Genomic DNA, 24660 nt, shown 5'->3' with positions numbered 1-24660 from the left:
ACAAGGGTCAGTCATAGCAATCTATGAACTAAAAAAATATGAACATCTCCATGTAACCACCATTTCCTTTTCTTGTGAACCCACCTGGCTGTACATCAAATCTTTGATTGCAGTTATTTCTGGTGCTTTCTGATGCCAAACACTATCTCTGCCCTAAATGACAGACCTCCTTCCCCACCAGGGTTACCTTACCTCTTTTGCAGCTCCTGAAATTACATTGGCTCTTTTCAAATTGCAATGAAATTCCCTGGCACCACAGGAAACAAAGCCTTTTTCTTGATTTTTTTTCAGCTTTAAACAAAATCCTCAGCAAGTCTTAGGGTGTACCTTCTGCTGCTTTGAATGCATTCTCATAGAATCTTTATAAATAAGAGTAAGATTGAAAAGCTTACTCAGTCCCAGTGTCTAAAACTGATATGAATGGTATCCAAATGATTTTCATATTAATTTTCATATTTAAAAAATGTCTGGAAATTAATTCCTTGTTGGTATTGCTAAATATGCTGTATAGAAGTGTTAGGGCATTGTACACTGCCTACAAGTTTAATTACTTTCAAGTCAATAGATCAAATAAGGAATCAGAATACAATACACAAATGACACAATAACATGTTTTTTAAAGCTATTGACCTGAGCTAAATGACCTCACGATCTACCTTGTTGTGACCTTGCACCTTATTCCACTGCACTTTCTCTGTAGCTGTGACACTTTACTCTGTACTGTTATTGTTTTTACCTGTACTACATCAATGGATTCTGTACTAACTCATTGTAACTGCACTGTGTAATGAATTGACCTGTACGATCGGTATGTAAGACAAGTTTTTCACTGTACCTCGGTACAAGTAACAATAATAAACCAATACCAATACCAATTCTGGGTGGTCATTGTACTGTGGACATGATGTTTCTTTGGATCCTGATTATGTATGCTGATTCCTGCTCATTTTACAATGCCTTAATTAGATTTGTGGAAAATGTAAGCGTTATTTGGTGTCAGCAGTGAACGACCAGGAATTGACTGCATTTCCAAGCTTCGTGCCCACCAGGGAAGCTTCAGACCCATGTACAGTATATTCTGATTTTAGCACATTATTTTGCAAGATTGTGATTGAAGCTGACCCTCTATTGGGTCAGGTTAATGTGAAAGCCTTGAATTGTTAGTGGTGGGTTTGCAATCTAATTTCAATGTGCCACTTATTTTCTTATGAACTGCACGTCCACATTTATCGTTTGTTTCTATTCCACTCAGTGGATCCAGCTGGCTGCTGTCAGCCTTCTGTAAATTTGGAAAAAATGAGCTCTTTGGCCTCTAAATGTCTGCAGACATGAAATCAGTAATACCAGCCGGCAGGTGACAGGAGTACGATATGAATGCTAATGTTCACGAACTGCAGTCTTCAGTCCCCATGATGAAAACATGTCAAACTTGATTTGCCCACTTTTCCAGTGTAAAAAGCATTGGTGTCAGTTGCTGGGGTGTAGAGTGACAAAAGTACTAATTTATCGGTGAAAAAAAATGAATGGGTTTCCCTTGGCAATTATTTACACCTCTTCAACAATATATTGTAAAGAACGGCAGTTGATAAATCGAGTAGCTCAGAGAGAAAGCAATATTTTTCACTCACGGGTATTAGACTGTACAGCCAAAAATGCTTTAGAGAGTGAAATCTTTAGTACTGAAAAAGTGAGTGGGGTACAAAACAAGATCTCTCTCTGTATTTTACTCAATTTTATGTGAAAATTATTGACTGGAGGAATTTTATCTGTTGTTTCTTGTACAAAAGATTGGAGTTTGGCTGAAGTGGTTCAATACTTTGGTTTAGCTTTCTTTTAATGTTATACTCTTCCTGATATATTTGACACTACATAGCATTCTGCTCATTGGTGCCACTTTTGAAAGATTATGTCAGTGATCAGAATTTATGGAAACCAGTGATTCATAATTACACCATTGGAAGTATGGATTGAGCTACTAATGGGTCTTGTTTCTCCACGTTATGTGTCAGAAATTAGGGCAGGCTCAACTTGAATACCCTTTCCTCAGATGTTGTACTGTTTTGTCTTAGACATTGCCTTGGTTTGAAGATGATTTGGTTCCCCTTCAATCCTATGAATCCTGATATGACCATGTAGGATCCACAGGTGGGAAGAGGTGATGTGTGATGGGTTGGGTGGGGAAGTCGAATAGGTTCTGCTGCTTGTGCTTCACTTCCACATGCTCCTGTTGGATAGATTTGAAGTGCTTGGTGTCTTCCTGGATTTTTTTCCATCACTGTGAACAACCTTCAGCTGGTGAAGATATTACAGTTTTTTTCATGGAAGTTTTGAGGACATTTTTGAGCACTTTCTCTGTTCTCCTGAAAATATCCTGTCAGAGTAGACTTGGGAGTTGGTTGTCACATATGTGGTTAATGTGCCTTGACCTCCAGAACTGGATGAGTATGATCACACCTCCACACCGGGATGTTGGCCTTAGAGAGGGGAGTGACAGTGGTTCACCTACTCTGCTAATGGGCTTGGAAAATGTTGTGGAGATAGTTCTAGTGGTAATTCTCCAGTACTTTGAAATACCTGCTGTAGATTGTTTACATCTCCAACATGTATAGGAGAGCATGGATTACACAAGGCCATGAGTTTGGCACCAGGTTTCATGCCTTAGTCAAGCACTTTATTCTTCTTTTGGTTGCTCTGGTATGTTGGAGGTGGTGGTAAATGTTTTGTAATCAGTGTCTCGCCTCACTGAGTGGTGGCGCCCAATTTATGGGAAGCAATCCATGTTGTCCAGGGTCTCATCACGGATCTTGATATTCGGGCAGTGGCAAGTTAGTGAAGATCCTTTGTCTTCCAGAAGTTGGAGTGTTGTGGATGAAGCTTGACCAGTTTCCCACTTGTCTGCTATATAAATTCCATTACAACAGGGAGTTTGTTGGAGGGCAGGTGAGGTTTGCAGCAAGGAAGATTGCGGATAAGGTTGAAGGAATGACACAGCCCTGGTTGAGCCTAGTGTGCACTGAGATTGGGTTTATGGTGACACAAGAGACATACTGGAATTGGGAGCAAAAAACTGTGGAGGCAAGGGGATGGTCGACTCTTTGGGTCAAGACTCTGTACCAGGACTGAGAGAATTGAGGGAAGATGGTCAGTATATGGAAGTGAGAAGGAGGGGCGAGTCAGAGGCTGATAGATGGAAACATAAGAAAAGAAGAAAAAAAATAGGAGATGGAGCCAGCTGGGGAGAGGATAGGAGGAGGGGAAGAATCTAGACAGAGACTGGTAGGTGATTAGGGGGACCACATAAGGAAGGGATGATGGGCAGGTGGAAGCAGGTGGGGGAGGGGATAGGAAAGGTGAACCAAGGGAGAAGAAACACAGGTAGATACGTGTATGGGCGACGGGCAGGTGGAACCAGGTGGGGAAGAGTGATGAGTCTATCCCTTTTGGCTGAAGGAGTCAAACGTTGTTGACCCTGTACAATTTTTTTGGGATTTTAAACATTACATCCATTGTACTTCTTGTATTTGGAATCCACATTGTGATTCTAGGATGAGCTCCTCAGCCACCGGGTTGATTCTATTGAAGAGAACCCATACAATGTCATTTTTCATGGCTGGCAGTAGGTTGGCCCCTCTGTAATTACCTCAAATGGACATCTCTCTTCCTGAAAGTGGTAATGATTATAATATCTCTGATGACCATTTCAAGGTGAGTACAATGAGATCGTGAGTTCTTGCCAAAAGTACTTCTCTGCTGCCTTTTAAGGCTTCAGTAGAGATTTCATCTGCTATAGAAATCTTGTTGTTTTTCAGCTGTAGTGTAGCCCCTCGAGCCTTTTGTTGGGCTGGTGAGATTGGAGTGGATCTAAGGACACTCAGGTCAAAGACAGGGTCTCGGTTTAGATCTTCAAAGTGCTCCTTCCCACGGGGGCTGGTTGCCTCTTGGCCTTGATTAGCTCTCCTCCATTCTAGGCTCTCAGTGGGATGGGCCCTTGTGTGACTGTCTTGATATCGCTGAAGAATGCACACAAATCTTGATTGTTATCTGGTTACTGGACCTCCTGTGTCCTTTCCTCCTGCCATCTATTCCTTTGGTCTTGAGATTTTTGTTAATGCAACACCTTTAATGTTTTGCTTTTATACTTAAATAATTGGCAATTGTGGGAAATGTTTTCCTCATTTGTCAAGCTTCAGGATTGGGGTAGAATTGAAAAATGTAAAACTGCAAAAACTCAAAATTCGAAAGAAAAGCAGAAAATGCTGGAGATACTCAACAGATCAGGCACCATCTATGGAAGAGAGGAACGGATTTAATGCTCCAGGTCAAAGACCCTTTATCAACATGAAAAATTAACTCTGTTTCTCTTACCTCCAGTCTGTTCCTTTTTGAACACGTGGCAAGATGTTTTATAATACATAATTGAATGAAACAAGGATAACTTGATCAATGTTTAAAACTACTTTAGACTCAAGACCATTCATCTGCATGGCCTCCACTTAATGTTGTGATGTAATTGCAACCAGTTGGAAAGTCAGGCCAATCCGGAGCATTTTGCCAACTCCTCACTAAGTACTTACAGGTTTATGTGCTCGAAGTGAACAACTCTGCAAACTATCACCCCATCATCTCCCCCATCACTGTCTTGCTGCACTGTCAGTAACCTGGTTTGGGGCCCAAAAGGTATCAGCTTGTTCATCTGTCTAGCTAGTGGGCAAAATATTTAAAAAAGTAAACATGCCCTGTCAATAAGTTTGGCAAGACCTAACCATTCAATTAGGACTTCCCATCCACAGCTCCTCCATCTCTCTTTCACTGATCTCCCAAATTCCCAGCACTCCTCCTGAATCCAGGTAAGTACCTGGCCTGCTATTCCCTCAGTATAAAGGGCATAATCATTTAATTAGTGCTGGGCCAATTAGCAGTGAAACCAGGAAGCCTCCTTTTACATAAATTGTAGTAAACTTTTAATTTATAAACCTCCACTTAATACAAAACACGGAAAGCCTTTATATTATTGTTGTGCATTCTCTGTATCTAGGTAGGACATGGATTAAATGATGTTGCTCAACTGCCTCTATCATGCAATTTCCAATTTCAGGTAATCTACTTCTCCTTGTCTCCTTTTCTCTCCTTCTGACCTACCCAGGTCCTCTCACACACCCACTTCTTTCCAAACCCCACGTCTCTGTGCCCTATCACCCAGTTTCTTCCTCATGTGTGGGAATAGATGAAACTCTTCCTAATGGGTCCCCTATCCCCTCCCACCATCCCTCCCTTCTTTGGTTCCACCTTCCTATCTTATTAGATTCCACAATCTGCAGTTCTTTGTCTACACTTATCACCTTCCACCCTTTGTTTCTATCTCCACCCTTTCCTCTCCCACCTGACTCCATTTACCAATCAACTCCTCCTCACTTGGATCCACCTATCGATTGCCAACTCTTGCCCCACCCCTCCCCCTCACATTTTTATATTGGCTATCTCCTCTACTCTTTCAATCCAGATGAAAGGTGTTGACCCAAACGTCAACTGCCCATCATTCTGCACAGATGTTGCCTGACCCGTTGAGTTCCTTCAGCAGCTTGTTTTTCACTCCAATATCTAGAGTTAGTCTAATGGACAAAGAAAACAGCATTATTAAGTTCTCGTTGTTCACTTCCAGTAAAGAGAATCATGATTCTATGATTAATAAGCCTCCAACTATTCATAAAGGCAGACATTTGTCTATCATGAGATAGAAAATGATTGCAGATGATAAGCTCCTCTACTCCAAACACAATATAATCATAGAATTTACACATCATCATTCTGATTTATTATCTATTGAATGTAATGCATGCTTAAAAAATTTATAACCTCTCACATAAGAAATTTACAGGCTGCAATACATGCTGCACAAGGAAATAGAGAGCTATTAACATACAAAGAGTAAAGTGTAGATTATTCTGTCCTTCTTAAAGCAGAATCAGCACTTGAACTATATTTCTCCCAACATTCTCCACCCATTATTGGCTAACTAATGCTCCAAAGGTGAAGAAAAACTAACACCTTTTCCTGGTCTGAAATATAAATAACTCCAGTTATTGTGGTTGTATAGTTCACCCTAAACTGCCTGTTGAATCGCAAGTCACTCCACTGTACCACTGTTGAAGAAATCAACCTTCCAGTAGCTCCTTAGGGCAACAAGGGATTGCAATATACATCAACCTTGCTAGTATATTGAAGTCAAACCAGCCTTAGCTTAGAATGTTAGGACATCTATTCCAAGGCTGTGTCAACTGCCTCCCCATTCTAATGAACAGGGAATTTGGACTCTTAGATGACTGTAAGTCATCAGAATAGAAAATAGACACCTCAAACAGCTTGACGAAAAATATGGAGTAAGCCCATTTCAATGCAATCGTTTTTACTTAAAAGAATAAGCCCTATTTCCAATGCCAAGCTATTCAATTGAATTTTAGATTATGGCCAGGGATGTAAATAGCATGGGTCCATATTCACTGCCTGCATTCTCCAATTGACTTGGCTAAATCTGGAAGGCTGATTTTGCTTATGCAGATGGTCCCAAAATCATTTGACAAGGCGACAGGGCCTCCTATGATATTTTGGAGTGATATGAGAGCCAAACAAGTCTTGCCCTCAAAACTCCTCTTGAAACCTTTGAAAGTCAGAAAAGCTCCACACCAGCTCCTTGCTGTCAAGATTCTTCAAAGTTTCTGAATGTCTCTGACATTCGTTACCATTCAAAAATATTTGAAAATGAAATAAATAATTTTTAAAAATCAACTTTAAAACAATATTATGTAATTAAAAATGATAATCAAGACACACATAATTAAAAAAATATATAAGTTCTGCTTTATTTTCCCTGCAGTCTGGGTAAGGATCCAAGAGCAGGGGAACCTCAGCAAGATCCTCCTCCACTGCTGAATTCATTGTGATAGAGAACAGTGGAAAAATGGCTGGTAGAGCTTGATTTAAACACACACCCATGCAGAAGTCCTAAAACTTAGCAGCAATTAACATAGAACATTACAACACAGTACAGGCCCTTCAGCCCACAATGTTGTGCCGACACTTTATCCTGCTCTAAGATCTATCTAACCCTTCCCTCCCACGTAGCCCTCCATTTTTCTATCATCCATGTGTCTATCTAAGAGTCTCTTAAATATCCCTAATGCATCTGCCCCCACAATCTCTGCCGGCAGAGCATTCCATACACCAACCACTCTCTGTGTAAAAAAAACGTACCCCTGACATCCCCCTTATATCTTCCTCCATTCACCTTAAAATGTCTTCACCTTAAAACCCTCTTGTTAGCCATTGTCACCTTGGGAAAAAGTCTCTGACTGTCCACTTGATCTATGCCTCTTATCATCTTGTACCCCTCTATCAAGTTACCTCTCATCCTCCTCCTCTTCAAAGAGGAATGCCAAAGCTTGCTCAACCTTCCCTCATAAGACATGCTCTCCAATCCAGGCAGCATCCTGGTAAATCTCCTCTGCACCCCCTCTCAAACTTCCACATCCTTCCTATAATGAGGCGACCGGAACTGAACACAATACTCCAAGTGTGGTCTAACCAGAGTTCTATTAAATTAAATTCAGTTAAACTGAGAAATACTCACATTCGTATATGGACCACCGGTACTTGCCAGCAACATTTTTAAATACTGTCCAAATTGAGTCTAATAACTTTTTTAGATTTCACTTTATTATCCAATGTATTTTAAGTTGGCATCCCATGACCAATATTTTCTCTTGACTATAATTCCCTGGTATATACAATATGGTACACATGTGTGCTTTAAGGAAAATGATTACTATGCCTTAATATTGTGTTCAGAAGGATAGTTGCCTGTGGCTTTATGCACCATGTGAAGTTATAACCACCTACTTCTTGTTCAAACTCTACTATAAGACCTTTTGAAGCAAATCTCAAAGGAATGATCCTAGCAGAACATTTCTCCTCTGTTTTTTTTCCCTTTCTTCTTCCTAATCTAAGGAACACACTGGCTCATATATAATTCCTTGTTTGCCCTGCAGTGAGTCCCAATTAGAAGACCGGCAAAGGATTGCAAAGTGTTACAAACAGCCATCTCTACTGAAATAATTCAAACAAACCAAAAATAACTACGACAACTGCTCAGTGAAAATAGTATTGTTCAACAGTAAGGAGCTATGCTCTGGGGGATTTGGGCCACATAAGGATAAATTCTCCTTGCATTTACTTAAAAGGAAACTCTGGAGTATTTCTATGGGTATATGAAAAATGGGAAATAGACTGCCTCTATACCATATTGCATGGGAATTATGGTATGGGTTTATTCTTTGATGAGACACAGGTAAAGTGGGGAAAGAGATGAAAGAAAAAGATAAATTCAAAATATATATTTTATGTATGCTCTTTTAATGCTGTTGAATTGTACAGTGATCAAAACAATTCAAAAATGAGCATTGGTTTGATTTTGGTATTCTGGGATGAAAACATTCAAGAGCCTGATTACATTAATTTGTTCTACAAGACTTGTGTAACCTCACCTAGATTCTGCTTTACACCTGTATTTTGTAAATAAAAACTGAGGCAGAAATTCACTGGGACCCGAAATGTTGACAATTCTTCTCCCTTCACCCCACACCCCACTGCCCCAGATTCTGCTGCATCCGCTGAGTTCCTCCAGCAGATTGTTTGTCATCTCATAATGAATGTATTAAGCCACTTGTTCTGGGGTGGGATTTGGATAAGACAGTGAGGAAATGAGGATAATGCATCTGGGGCTGTACCTCTGTTCTTCCTTGCTGTGCAGCAATATTTTAAATACTTAATAAATCTCATGACTAGTTGGTTGCTGAAGATTCTTGTGTGGAGCAAATCCTGTGCCTCAAATGGCCACTGGGGAAAAAAATGTTTGAATCTCTTTTAATGAGCATTAGGCCTATTATTAATATATTTAAAGGGCTTAATCTCTATTTTGTTTTAAATGTCATTAGGTTACTCATCAAAGTCCCTAGCTCTTGCTTCTTAAAGAAGATCAAGTCCTTCGTTGATAAATTTTAAATCCCTAATATATGTTAATATGTTTAAAGCAGCTAATTCTGTTTTTATTAATAGATATTAAGCTCTTTATTCATATATTTAAAGGGTTCACCACCTTTTTCTCAATGGCCACGAAGCCTTTTCTTAATATCATTAATGAGCTTAAGGGTACTATAAGATTTATCCCCACAAATTTATTTGTAGGACAGGCACTTGTGGTGATATAGTGCACGTTGTTCCGTTGTTAAATTGGTATGCTGCATGCCCATATTAACCTGAAAAACAAGTGCAAAGGTTACCAATATTATCTCTAATATCCTTGTGATGTATTCTGGAGGAACTTCTCATTGTTGCTGTCTGGCTCTGATGGTGGGTACACAACTATGTCAAGTACATTTCTCAAGCTTCCTGCTGATGAGGAGAGATGCTTCCAAAGGCACAATCACAGAACCTTTTATCCTGCAGCAAATTGTTCTGACATATTTAGCAATGTGGCAGATTGCATAAACAGCAAGATCTTAGCCAAAATCATACAAAACTAAACCAAAATCTCTTTTAATTGTTCTCTGCATATCCAGTGAGTGGCATTCACATTATGCTTTGCATATACATTATTAAGAAAAATGGCAAAATCCTTTGTGATTGTCAAAAACTGATGTCCTCCATCTTGATCAGCTTGAACATATAAGTGTTGCCTGATATTCACCAGTTTTATAATCATACAGTGTTCTAGTCTTCTTTTGGGGCATTTTGTGCAGCTATTTTTTTTAGAATTTCCATGGTTTATGTAGTAAAGGTACAGTGCTGTTTAGGTTGGGAGTTACAAGTGTTTGCTTTGGTAATGATGAAGCAATGGCAATGTATTTCCAAGTAAGGATGTTGTGTGACTTGGAGGGGTTGTGTCCTAGTTTGTAGAGATCACAGGATTAGGAGACTCAGTCAGAAAAGACTTATATAAAGGGCTTATACAGGATAGCTTTTAAGACATACTGTACATCCTTAATATTATGTGGTGAACATGTGTGTATGCGTCCTTAAACTCACATTATTCCTAATCTTTGGATGATTATTGTAGGATCATGTGGCCTTACTTGGTGGGTTTTTCAATGCATTTTCTAGGTGTTTCTAGGCATAGTGCATTAGCAGTGAAAGGTTGAATAATAAGGGTGGTGACTGGGGGCTAATCAAGCAGGATGCTTTGTGCAGGATTGCTGCTTCATGATATTCCATGCAAGTCTTCAAGTGAATCTATCAGCCACCTCCCCAGCCCCCATCAAGTTCCTCACCTTAGCTTTTCAAAGCAGATCTCATGCAGAACTTCAGCCTGACATTTGGACCCTGCACTGCACCCCTACCCTGGCGACAGCCAGTGGTGCTCATTGGCTCCCTTCTCTAACTTGTTCTCTAATATTCACTGTCTGAGATGGTGACTGTGGGGCTGTGGTTGTTAAACCAATTGACATTACTTTTGCACCTCCCCTGTCTTCCTGAACATCCACCATTGTCTGGACTGGTTACAGCTTCTGATTGTCTAAAAAAAAGTGAGTAATGGGAATAGAGTGGTGTTGAGAAATGTTCTTGAGGTTGGTGGGAGAAGTGAGCATGTAAAATAAGACATGCCTGTTTACACCACCTTGCAGCTTCTAGATCAGAAAAAAATGTGGGAGGAGAGGGTGAATTAGGTATGTGCGTACCACAGAATCACAGAGCATTTATTGGGTAGAAGGAAGACATTCAGTCCTTCCTGTCTGCGCCAGTTGAAAATGAGCTACCCGACTTAATTCCAGTCTCCAGCTTTAGGTTCATAGCCCTGAAGGTCAAAGCTTTTCAAGTACAGATCTTGATGCTGTGCAAAAGTGACTTGGGTTTCTGCCTCCACCAACCTTTCAGCCAGTGAGTTCCAAACCCTTCCGATTCCCTTTGGTGTTAAAGACTCTACAATCTCCCATCAACCTTTTGCCAATTTCTTTAAGTCTATGCCCCCTGGTTTTTCACCCCTCCACAACTGTTACCTCTTATCATTTCAGGACCATTGTTAGCCCTGCACTCAGCAATGGCCACTCCACTGGTCTGGACAATGTGCTCTATTGGGGTAGAATTCTAGAAGTATTCCTATCTCCATCAGTTAGCTATTGCTGCTGCCTTTGGTTATATATCATTTTGGTTCAAAAGGTAAAAGAGGTGTATCTGTAATTAGTAGGCAATGCACATTGTGTTTTCTCACAGTTGTGCAGTCTGTGAGAGTTGAGAATTGGAGGTGTGTGATTTGTAGCAGATGTAAGTGTATGATGGTGAGATAAATGTTAATTGTGAATCCTACATGATGGAGGCCTTGATCAGGTAAGAGGTGGTCCTGTGGCGTACCACACAACGTTTGAGGTTCATGATGCACATGGTCAGTGTGGTGACATGGTGGTTAAATTACTGGACTAAGAGTTCTGACTCATTGATGCAGAGACTTGAGGTCGAATTTCACCATTGCAGTTGGGGAATTTAAATTCAAGAAATTCAATATAAGACTAATGTGTTTTTTTTAAAGAGTAATCTCATTCACAATAAGAGTGAAACTATTGGGTTATGTAAAAATCCATCAGATTGCTCAGAGAAGTAAATCTACTCTACTTACCCGATCTGTCTATATGACCCACTTAGGGATGGATAATAAAGACCAGCATTGCCATCAATTTCCAGATCCCATGAAGAAATAACAAAAAGATGCATTCACTGACTGACCTGGCTTGTGAGCTTATTGAGGTCCGTATGGTGCCGCATCTGCTCCCCAGTCTTGTTCCCTCCCACTGCCTACCTTGGACTTTTGTTCCCATCACCTTCTGAGAGTTCCCCTGGAAAGGGATCCTCACTCTCCAGTGGACAGAGCATACCTTCTTACCAAATGCTTCAGCTTTAGTCAGTGTTAGAAAATCTCAGAAGCCTCTTTCCCAATCTTCTATGTCAGAGTCTGTTCCAAAGCACCTGATGCAATCATAGTTCACCTCCCCTTTCGGAGGGACAGCTTGACCTGAAGTAATGCACATTGTTACGTGTGGCAGTAGGCACTCTGCTGAGCCAGCTAATCAATAACACGGTCATGTAAGTTAGGAGGCAGCACGTAGTGGCATACTGCCTCTGTCAAAAGCAATGAGTGTGGGTTCATTGTGTAAACCAGCCACTGCTGCTGTTATGTGGGGCAATGAAATTTAGCCTACTGTAAGATGTGGTACAGAAATTTGGGAATCCTTTACTGTACTTTTCGCAGAAGTACAGTTCTTTTAAACTGCTAATAAACATCTACAGGGATAGATCAACTCTCACATATGCACACCAGCAAGTTATGATCTCAATTAGACCATGTTCTTCAAAAATTCAGTTTCATAACTTCATTTTAAATCAGAAACTTGATTTGGTGTTCATTCCTATTTTCAAATCTATTTGTCATTTCAGAACAAATTAATGCAAAAGTAATTGCTTCAAGGCATTAAAAAGACATGTATTGCACATCTGGCAGAAAAATAACTTGGAATATTTATTCATTGTGGTTTGTCAACTGCAGCATAGTCACTCTGGTTCCTGTGTACATCCGATTTAATGCTCAAGACTGTTAAAATTTATTCAACGCCTGGTGTTAGAATCAGATTTTTCTCACCTCACTTCTAATCCTTCTACATTAAAAAACCATGTCCCTTTATTTGTGACCCTTTCATTAAGGGAGGTAGTTCCTTCCTATTTACCCTTTCTCAATCTCTCATAAATATTACCTGAGTGTTTAAGTTCCTCCATGGTCCAGCTCCTGCCTTTAATCTTCTCCAGTTCTACAATCAGTGGTGCTTTGCAATGTTCAAGGCATTACATAAATACAGCTCCTCTCCTACTATCTGAATAATTCCTTAAAATGTTTACTTGAGTTCAAACTATTATAGCCACAATATTAACAGCTCAATGCATTAACATTAAAACTGTACACGCTCCCTTTATCAATTTTTCACTTGCTAAATGAATTTGTTAATTGCAAAACCAACTGTGCTTCAATTACACTGTAGATTTAGAACAATCAGGATAACTAAATAGGAAAAGAATTGCTGAAAATACAAAATGCAATTAGAGAATGGAAGCAGTATTTCCAGCATTTTATTGCATATTGCATATAGTATGGCAGATGCAAAGCTGAATAGCTTTGTGCTTCAGGACATTACAATTTTCTGTTTGGCAATAGTTGCATGCTGGTTTCCTGTGGTGAAAACTCAGCCAGCTGTGGCATGTATCCTAGCAGCAGGTAGGGCTTGTAATGGTAGTGGAGAGACTTAACTGCTGGGAAAGAGGGAGAACAGGCTGGATGATGGGCTGTTGGGTCTGAAGGAACTGCTATCCTGCTCTTCTCAAAAACACTTGGAGTGAGCAGGACCCATCCCACAGATTCCTAGATTCCAGCACAGCCTGCCTCTGTGTTCCGAATTATCACCCTCCAGCAGCTGCCTCCACCTTCATCCTCCCCACCTGCTCCCCCACCTGCTCCCCCCCCCTAACCCCCACTGGCTCCATCTTACTCTCTTTTTTGTCTACCTCCATCTATCATGTCTCCCAACTCCACCCTTCCCCCTCCACCTTCCCTATCTAGCTCGATCTGCCCGTAATCCTTCAACATCCCCTCCCCCCCTCAGTCCACCAATCATCTCTGGCCTCTATCTCACCAGTCCACCTCTCCTCTTTATACTGGCTATTTCCCTTCTTCATACTCAGTCCCGATGCAGGGTTTTGACCCAAAACGCCGGCAATTCCTTTCCCCCTATAGATGTTGTTCGACCCACTGAGTTCCTCCAGCAGATTGTTTGTTGCTCCATCCCACACCATGCACGCTTAAACCTTTCCCTTGTGGACATCACATGTGGGCTCCAACAACAAGCATGGCTTCCGGCTCTGCGTATGTAAACAGTTTCCAGCTGTTTTAGTCATTCATTCATTCAAAGGCTTGCCTGAAAATCGATCCGGATGGACAAATTAATGTACAATGTCCCCACCAGACTTTCCTCGCTGGTTGCTAGGTTTCAGCTGGCAAATGAAGATCTACAACCCCCTCCTCTTATCATTACCCCCACTCACCCACATTATTTTGATGATCACGTTAACTAAAAAAAACCATTACAATGTTTTGCTTATAATCTAATTTGATGTATACTATTCAATAAGAGTTTATAAGAACTTCAATGTTAGTTGTGTTTCATGCTCTGAAGATACTGCATATGAGCTATAGAGGCATAGAATCAGACAGCAGAGAAATAGGCCTTCAGCCCATTATGTCTATGCCAATTATCATATAACTATCTGTACTAATCCCATTTACCAGCACCTTATCTGCAGCCTTCTATGCCTTGAAAATTCAAATGCTCGTCTGGATAGTTCTTAAATGTTGTGGGAGTGCCTGCCTCTATCTACAGACAGTGCGTTTCAGATTCCAAATACCAGATTTAAAGGGGATCTGGGTGAAAAACTTCTTCCTCAGATCCCCTCTAAACCTTTTAATCCTTGCCCTAAACCTATGCCCTCTAGTTTTAGAAATCTGTGGCACAGATCATTACATATAGCTTAAACTTGAACTTGCACATTGCAAAGTCCTCATTGAACCACGTAATGAGACTAGGGGTTTAATTGTTCTGAAACCAGCTTTTATGAAAAGTAAACAATTGTAAATATACTTGAAATCATGTGAGAGGGTGAAAGAGAAATAGCCAAGAAAATATTTTATTAACTTTTAAAATCTAACTTGGTTCAAAGCTAACAGTGTGGTTGTTACTCAATGGATTTGTAGTTTATCTTTTTTCCTGACAAAATATTTTTTAATTTGAATGATCATGTATCAGTCTGGTGATGTCAAATATCAGTGTCATAATATGGTTGTGACATCATCAATTTGACTATAAACCAATAAGAACATAATTGTCAAGCATTTGTACATATAAAAAGCTATATGAATCCCCTTTTGGACAAAGTGTTTCAATGAAATTAGAACAAATATTTTTAATAAAAAGAGACTTCCTGGACATTATAGATTATGTTGGAGGGATGCAAAGAGATGAGGGATTCTGTTTTCTCATGTAGATCTGATTTGTTATTACATGCATCTCTTATTATGCTGTTAGGTATAAACTTCTCTTTTGTACCTGTGCCTCTAAGGAGCTGCTTGGCCTCCTCGATATAAAAACCTGATGATGGGTTCTTGATAGCAGGCATTTGAAAACATGACTGAGTAATGCTGATGTAAAGCCAATCATTTGATTGACTTAATGTTAAACTTGGTGAGGAATTGTGTTCTATGACAGAGTGGAGCAGGCCTTTTTTGGTACAATTAATTCAATTTGTCTCAGTATTCATAGGTTAAAAAGCAGAAACTCAGCTAAAGCTTTGTTTCCTAAACATTAGCACTGCTAACATTTGCAACTCAAGTTCACACATAAACAGTAAACATGTGAACAAATTAGCGGAGATTTACTAACTCTTGTGAACACAATAACAAGCAGTACCTTGAGGTGAGTCAAAGATTTGGAGAAAAAAATGTTATCAGTAGGAGGGGAAAAAGATTGCAAATTACAGATTCATCACCAAGCTGTGCTAATTTACCCCAGTCAGCAGACAGGAAGAACTTCACGGGGCAGAAATTTCTGCAAGTGATGAGCTACTGTTGCTCCCCTCTGATTCCTGCAGAAGTCTGAACTTAAATTTCCTATGTCAGTTTACACTCCCAAGCTGGGTACTGGCAGGGCCTTCTGCAATGTAAAGTCACTGAGTGATGGCAGCCAGGACAAACTGCCCATGAAGCTTCAGAAAACAAGAAAATTACCTTGTCTTCCCTTTGCTCCATTTCTGCTGACAGCATTGCTATTCCTGGCACAGTGTAGCTGGGAGATTTCACACTGTAAATGATGGGGAATTGCCACATCTTCACACTAGTGGGCTCTTTGAGGAGTCCAACTGCAGAGAATGGTTGGGAAATTGTCAGGAAAAAGCGAGTGGCAAGCTCAGGATTTCAATGTTATGTGGAGATGCATATTTTGGTGGCCCTTGCATGAATAAATGCTGGAAAATTAAGCCCCATTTTAAAATTTCTTTGTAGTCTAGCTCAGCTCGAAACAGCTTGTAATGTCTTCAGTTGCACATTTCACTTAGACCCTTCATCCTTCCGGATGTTGGTCCTTTTCCTGTAGCTCACCTCTCTTAAGTCCCTACTGTGCTTTCTTTGACAAACTTAAAGTCACATCCTGTGTTTTATCCCCTTTTTTTTTGCTGAGTGTTCTCCTTTCTGTAAGCAACCGAGCTGTCTCTCTTAACCTTACCAGTGTTACCCAAACATAGTTTTCTGAAATGACCAGAGTTGAAGGTCAGCAGTCACAATGTTAGATTAACTTTAGACCACGTCAACCAAATGAGTTTGGAATAATTGTATGATGTCATCCAGGAGATTTTTTTATCACCCGTCCTGCCTTATGTTAAGCATAAGGCTTTCCACTGAGCGACAGACCCAGTTATTAAATTTACGGAGTGATAGGGTCTCCTGTGAGGCTGCATTAAGATGAGATTTAATGTATGCTCATTACAGAAATGGATTTAATGTAACTGTTTTCAACATAGAAATTGTAACCGAAGTTCGTGGTTGTGAACCCAGGGGGATGTTTCAGAGTGGACTACCTTTCTGAGAGCTAGTGGGCATACCACCATCTGCAAGCATTCAGCACCACATAAACTTCTTTGAGAAGGAACAAATTGCCTGCAAAAGTATCTGCAAAGTGCTGAACATACTAAGCAAATATCATCCAGAACTGTAAACTCTTCCAAAATTCATTGATGAGGGGCCAATGTCTAAGCATGCCTGATCAGTGAAATCATCCAAGCCATTTAGTCTCAGGATTATCATTGAAGGCAAGAATAAGGTGGACCTTGGGGCAGCACTATCCTCCTCCACACGTAGACAGCCAGAATATTTTTCCAAGGGTAGAAATGTTGAATAAAAGAGGGCATAGCTTTAAAATGAGAGGGGGAAATTTAAAGGGAATGTGCAGGGCAGGTTTCTTTACACAGAGAGTGGGAGATGCCTGGAATGCGCTGCCAGGGGTGATTGTGGAAGCAGATATAAAAGTGGCATTCAAGAGGCTTTTAGATAGGCACAGGATTATGCAGGGAATGGAGTGATGTGGATCATGTGCAGGCAGAAGGGATTAGTTTAATTGGGCATCATACTCAACACAGACATTGTGGGCTGAAGGGGCTGTTCCTGTGCTGTACTGTTCTATGTTCTACGTGGCCCCACCTCTTGTTCCTACTCTCTCAGACTCTGGGTCCCACACAGTATCATCTAACCAATTCACTCTGTATGACTTAATAATAAATGCATCTTAACAGGTACTTGAAAGGCATCCTGACAAATAGCTAGAATGGACAACATCACCCTTTTTTTTGACTGCCAATGCAACAATGCTGAGCAGAACATTACTGACCCTCATTAATCTAATGTACATAAACTAGCTTATTCACAGTGATACCATCCTGTCCACACCATGATTGGAAAGAATGAATGGTCTTTAAATAAGTGATAGGCCTCATTGCATGGATGGACCCAGTGGGTCCAGAAAGAACCATCAACTGGCTGAAGTTTGCACGATAGTGTCTTTTAGACCTCAATCCATATTGGAATGCTCCAGAGGTTGAGCATCTGAACTTCAACATGCCTCTGCGTGTGGACTTTTCAGTGAGTTCAGGGGCGTTCTGTAAGCCTCTGAGCTGAGGAACAGGATACACAATATATCTGGCCCTTCAGCTTTATGTCAGCTACAGCTGGCCTGCATGGTGCAGCCCCATTCATCTGAATGGGGTGATTGAGTCATAGAGTTAAACAGTGTAGAAATAGGTCCTTTGGCCCACTGCTGACCATCATGCCCATCTATACTAATTCTTTTGCCTGCACTAATTCCATATATCCCCCTATGCCTTGCTCATTCAAATACCTGTCCAGATACCTCTTAAATGTTGTAACTGTTCCCACCTCCACTGCTTCCTCTGGCAGCTCATTTCAGATTTCAACTACTCTTTGTGTGAAAAAAATCAGATCCCTTTTAAACCTCCTCCCTCTTACCTTAAACCAATGCCCTCTAGTTTTGGACACCCCTGCTGTGGGATAAAGACACTGGCTATCTTTATCCAATGGAAGATAACTACCCTGTCTATACCTTCCTACCACTGAAAGTTAGAGTTAGGCAAGGTATTCTATTTACTTGTTGTTTATTTCAATGTATATTCAACAGTTCCACCTGTTTTTGAATGTTAATCATTATGTGGTTTTTACATTTTTTTCTTTCAACTCTGGCCAAATGTTTCTGAAACCACAAAATTGTCTCTGACAACACAAGTCTCAGATGGCCATCAGGGAAGTCTGTCGGTCCACTGCCTGCTTTCTGGTCACTGCTTGTGGCCATTTGCTCCCTGCAATTAAGCCACAGAGGCAATACTTTGGGAGCTACTTAACTGCAGGCCTGATGTTGGCAGAGACCATGGATCTGTACAATCCAGCCCATTGTGTGAGAAGCATTAATAACCAGATCAATAGCAAAACAATACACGACAATGCATTTCCTTTACATTTTTAATCAATTCTTAATTAAGCTGGTGACATCGGAGGATTATTAGATCACCTTAATTAAGCACTCAACTCATTAAAGGAAGATAGGCAGAACGGGGTTGTGCAGACATGTGGCTAGGGACAGTCCTCATGAATGTTGATGGTGATATGACTTAATTGATCAGGACAATGGAACATAATACTGTGTCACATGACACTGTGGATTTAGTGAAAGGAGCGTGGTAGCCGGAGAAGTGGAAGTGGGAGTTAGAACAAGTCCACCCAATGTCAAGCTCTGTTTCTGAGTGAATACTGAGGCTGGAGTTTAGGAGCTAGAAATCTGAAATTAGAAACAAAATCTGCTAGGTAAATTCAACAGACCATCAGCATTCAGAAAGAACAGGGACAGGTTGACATTTTGGTTGAATACTCTTCATCGCAGCTGGAAGCAAACTGATAAGCAAGTCTCAGTTCAAAGGAAGAGATGGGGCAAGAAACAGCGATTGACCTGAAAACCACTTAATGGAAAAGCAACGAACTGATATATGATATGAAAGGTCATGTCACTTACAGCAGCTTGCATTTACATAGCATCTTAACCTGTTCTGTTTTGACCTATATCTTCTTTTAATTAGTTTAGTGTTTAAAATCCCAAGGAGATTCACAGGCATGAAAACTCAGCAAATATTGGCACCCAGCTGCACATAGCATATCAATACAAAACAAAGTATGACAGATGCTGAAAATCTGACATAAAGCAGTAGATAAATATTCAGCAGATTAAGCAGGATCTGTAAAGAGAGAAACAAGGTTAATATTTCAGGTCAATGACTTTTCATCATCACTCCATTGCAAAGGACCTGTCCCTCCATGTACTTATTAGCAGCTTTACACTCCATCTCAGTGAGTTTTGACCTTGATATGATGTTGAGCCCTTCTTCCACCACTTTCACCTCTGTGCCCACATCTTTGCCCAGGTGCCTTCACCTTGTGGAGCAGACCCTTTCCCCACCCTCAGAATTCCTGATCCACCTCAACTCCTTCCTCTAACCTTCTCATAATCTTTTCATTGCCAACTGCTGGCATAACATCAACTATCTCAAATTTTCCATTCCATCCATTCACCCCAATCTAGCTGTCTCTGAACTTACAATGCTCCTTACACATGAGGACCCACCCCACAAACTTATTAAAGCAAGTGAACAAAAGGCTAGTCAAGATGGGCTGATATAAGGACTGCCTTAAAGAAGGAAAGAAAAGTAGAGAGGTGGAGAATTTCAAGCAGGGAAATCTCACGGCTTGAATTTTGGAAAGACTTACTGAAAACCAAGATGGTAAAATGGTCTGTACAAGGTGAAGAAGAAGAATTCAATTTTTTTTTAATTATCTGATTGGACTGTGATTGTAACTCTCCTGATGGTCTTTATCACTGGCTTATCTTTTTGAGGCAGGAACCTGCCGAATTTAAAGGGATTTTGACTTGATTTGTAATGATAACTGATCCCAGAACTCGGAAACTTGTCAGTATATAATCTCATCTAACGTAGGAAGCAGAACTAATGAGATTACTGATTAAAGGTACCACATATTTTCATGTGTTCAGAACACTAAAGCATCAATATTAAAAATGAACTACGATGCTCCAATATTAATTGTTCTTGCTTGTTATGTTGGCTTCACAGTAGCCTTTGAAACAGTTAAACAGTTGAAATGGCAAATAGCAAGAAGTATGCTCTGGGCCCCTTGATTGTGTCTGCTTTATTAATAAGTTGAAAAGTTAACTGCTTATTCTGACAGACAATCGAATATTGTTTTCAGTAAATTACTCTTCACCCTCAGTTACATCTAGACATGGCTGCACACTTCTTGTCAATACCTCCCGTGCTAATTGACCATAATATTACAGGAGGCCTACTAATAATAGGCAACATCATCTACCTGTAATGACCTAATGCTCTGTGTCACAAGGTCTGTCTTAAAAGAGAGATAGCTATTACAATTGAGACAGGTACGTTTGCAAACCAAATAGCTTTGAGATTCCGATCTTTGCTCTTTGAATTGTGAACAGAACATTCTTATTAATCCATCATCCTGGCCTACTGAGTTGAAGAGTCTCCTCTTCAATTTCATCATCGGGCTGACTGTCACAATCCTGGCCATTTCATAGCCACTGCATAAAATGACAGAAAATTAAAATTGACGATGTTTCTCTGTGATTTATCTTTGAAGTGCTATGAGAAGGTGCCAGATATAGCATAATTAACTGCATCAGTAACCATTTTAGGGAGAGTAATGGTGTTGCAGATGTTGCTGCTGGGTTTGAAAGACAAATCGACATGCAGCAAGTGCTGCATGTGAAATTTGTAATCCTGAAACTTAGTTCAAATCCTCAAAGCTGTGATCTTTCTCCCATATTACAGTATTCTGCAATTATAATGGCACTGGAGCAGACTGTTTGGCCCATTAAGATTATGTCAGATCCATCTAAGTCCCATTCTCCCACTCTTTCCCATTGTCCAACAAATCCAATTCCCTCCTGAAGGTACTTATTGATTCTGCTACTCCATCTCTACAGGGAGTCCATCCAGATCAAAACTACTCTCCGAGTAACAAGAAACCTCTTTCATGTCCCAGTTATGACTTATAGAACATAGAATATTATAGCACAGTACAGGCCCTTCGGCCCACGATGTTGTGCCGACACTTTATCCTGCTCTAAGATCTATCTAACCCTTTCCTTCCTCAAAGCCCCCCATTTCTCTATCATTCATGTGTCTATCTATGAATTTCTTAAATGTCCCTAATGTATCTGCCCCCACAACCTCCGCTGGCAGTGCATTCCACGCACCCACCACTCTCTGTGTAAAACAACTTACCCCTGACATCCCCCTTATATCTTCCTCCAATCACCTTAAAACTATGTCCTCTCGTGTTAGTCATTGTCACCCTGGGAAAATGTCTCTGACTGTCCACTCCATCTATGCCTCTTATCATCTTGTACACTTGACTTTTACCCAATATTTTAAATCAGTGAAATAGAACATGCTGGAAACATTTAATTTTCTGTGGAAGGAGAAACAGAGTATTTTTTTAGGTCAAAGACTCTTTGCTCAGAACATGAAACACCTTCATCTTGAAACATTAACACTGTTTCTTCTTCCACTCATGCTGTCTGACCTGTTCAGTGTTTCCAGTATTCTCTACTTTTCTTTCAGATTCCCAGTGTCTATGTGTTTTTGATCTTCATTTCAAGTCTGTGTCCTGGGGAACTATTACTTATTGGAAACATCTTCCCTCTATCTGCCCGACCTAAACCCATCTTGTACAAGACTATCAAATCTCTCACATTTGTTCACTGAAAGAACAACCCCAGCTTTTCCAAGCTAACTTTGTAGCTAAAATCTGTAATTCCTGGGACCATCTTAATAAAATATTTTCTCCACCCTCTCTTGGACCTTAATAATCATTCCAAAAGTAGATGCAATACCCCAGCTGCAGCCTAACCAATGCTTTGTACAGGTTAAATGCAACTTCACAGGTTGAATGCAACTTCTTAGCTTTTGTGCTCTTTCCTCTATTTATTCTATTTGCATAAGTAACCACTCTCTCAGCATGGTCTGCCACTTTAAAGGATTTATGCACATATACTCTGAGGTCGCTGTGTTCCTGCATACCTTTAGATTATGCCATTTAGATTATATTGTCATTCTTTGTTCCTTCTTTCAGAGTGTATTACTTCTGTTCATCTACTATTTGTCGCCCATTCAGCCAGCCTTTCAGTTTGTTCCAAGAGTCTATTATGATCCTCCTCTTTGTTTACCACACTTCTAAGTTTTGTATTATCCTTATGGATCTGTGTCACTTTTAGAAAATGAGTCAAGCAAATTGCTTGTATATTGCTCAAAGAAACTAATGCGCATGAAGTAGATTTTAAAATTGTGTTTCAACACAAGTAAGCAAAGCCTAGTTAAGATTTGTGAACTATTCGGTGAAGCTGTTCCAGTCCCATTTATTTGCTGCTTCTATTTAACTCTAGCTATAAAACAGCTTACTAAGTAAAAATCCATGTATAATGGAAATGTTTGAAAATTGACTCTGCCAGGTAATCTAATACTGAGAGTTGCCACCTTAGTTCTATGACCTTGTATGTTCTTTGCCTTATATGAAAAATAACTTGGGATATAAAGTACTGTTAATGTCTTCAGGATGATGTTAACTGCTAAAGAGTTACTCTTCCACAGTTTAGTCTTTGCAAGGAATCCAGGAGAGATGCGCTAGAGTTTGCTGGAAACGCTGTGGATTTTGAGACTATTTTGTTACTGTAACTTATTTGTTTGAGGTCAAGAAATTTATAGCAATCAGATTATATTTATAGCAATTAGATTAAATGTCATCAACAAGGGCCAGCTCTGTTTTCTGTGATTTCTGACTGCAGTTTAAGGGTCAATGAACACAGCTCCAAGTGGACTCAGACAATTGTCATCAGGGGTGGTCACTATGCAGACTTAGTCCATCATACATTTTGATGAAGTTCCTCTGTCCTTTCCAATAATTACAGTAACTAATATACTTGAGGTCCTCTTGTAAACTGGAATGCAATCACACTAAAAAGGCTATTTTGTTATACACTCTGATTTTGAGTGAAAATTGGGAGTATGAAGTGAAATATCCCTCCAAGAGTTCCAGCAGCCACATATATTTCTCCCTACATACCCCTGAGTATATTGTTTTTCTTTTAATTTATGCCACGTGTGATCCCAGTGAAGTTGCATCGTCTGACATTGGCATAAACAAACAGTATTCAAATCTTACGCAAGAAGTTCAATGCTGACAGCTGGTCATTGATCTGAAACATTAACTGTTTATTTCTCCACAGATGCTATTCAATGCTATGTATTTCCAACATTTTCTATTTATATTTCAATATTTTAATATTGATGTCTGTTATTTTTTCTATTAGACCCTGGAAGTATGCAAATACGAGTTGATTGTGGAGGCTAAAGACATGGCCGGCAGTGATGTGGGATTGACAGGCACAGCCACAGCGACCATTATCATCGATGACAAGAATGACCATGCACCAGTGTTCACCAAATCTATGGTAAGCAGTTATCTCCATAGTTACTTTCTATCAGCAGATGGATCCGATGGAAATTGAATTACTCATCAGTTTTTAGCAGTATTCAGTGCAAATGTTGATTGTGGTAATTGCATCTGCACTCTGGACTCTATATTTATGTGGGAACAATGTCTGGTCTCCTTTCGTATATGAGCACGTAAATTATTTTTACTCCCAATTAATCAGATGCTGCTGGAAATGGTTATAAACTAATAAGCAAATACAACCTGTCTGCTAAAACACCTGAAAGGTTGATGATAAAGAACAGGCTTAATCCACTGATATGCACTGACGACAGCTGAGGTCCTTGTTGTGCACATGCTCAAAAAATGCCCTCAAACTATGCCAAGAAAATCAAATTTTCCCAATGGGGTGCACAGTGGCACAAAAGCAAAATGATCATTTTGGTCAATGACCCACGGTATAAAACTTTAGTGGTATCCATACTACAGGCTCAACAGACAGGAGGTTGCGCATTTTAGAAGTTAAAAATGGAACTCATTGAGCACAGGTCCGAGCAGGGATGAGATAGGAAGGGGTGCGTGGGGGACCAGCATTTGGTTGGTGGGGCTGGAGGGAGGGGCTCAGTGATTTGGACTGAGATGAGGGAAGGTTGGAAAGTTATTGGAAGACTGCAGGAGGAAGGACCAGCAGATGTTGTTAGATCAGGAGAACGGAGAGGCCGGTAGACGATTGAGAGGGGACCAACAGCAAATATGAGGAGGGGGTTAAGGTTGGACTGCATCACATATTCACGGGATTCATGTGTGGGCTGAAAATCAGGTCATTCAGAAAGTCAGCCCAGTGTTTTGAGTGGAGGGGGGGGACAATGTGGTCTGAGTAGGCTTGGCCCAAGGATATATGTAAGTACAGTGTACAGAGGGGTTGCATTCCAAGAAAAATTGTATAT

General features: G+C 40.2%; 1 protein-coding gene across 1 annotated transcript in view; it reads left to right on the top strand.

The window, feature by feature from the left end:
• The window catches only part of cdh13 (cadherin 13, H-cadherin (heart)), a 578498-nt gene that overhangs the window by 440202 nt on the left and 113636 nt on the right, over positions 1 to 24660 (top strand). The window contains exon 7 of the mRNA XM_052028448.1: positions 23592 to 23732. Within this exon, the coding sequence (XP_051884408.1) occupies positions 23592 to 23732 (141 nt within the window). The remainder of the gene's footprint in view (positions 1 to 23591; positions 23733 to 24660) is intronic.

Source organism: Pristis pectinata, chromosome 13, assembly GCF_009764475.1.
Source record: "Pristis pectinata isolate sPriPec2 chromosome 13, sPriPec2.1.pri, whole genome shotgun sequence".
NCBI classification, from domain to species: Eukaryota; Metazoa; Chordata; class Chondrichthyes; order Rhinopristiformes; family Pristidae; genus Pristis; species Pristis pectinata.
The sequence above is the reverse complement of the archived record's forward strand: the minus strand, read 5'-3'. Positions and strand labels throughout refer to the sequence as shown.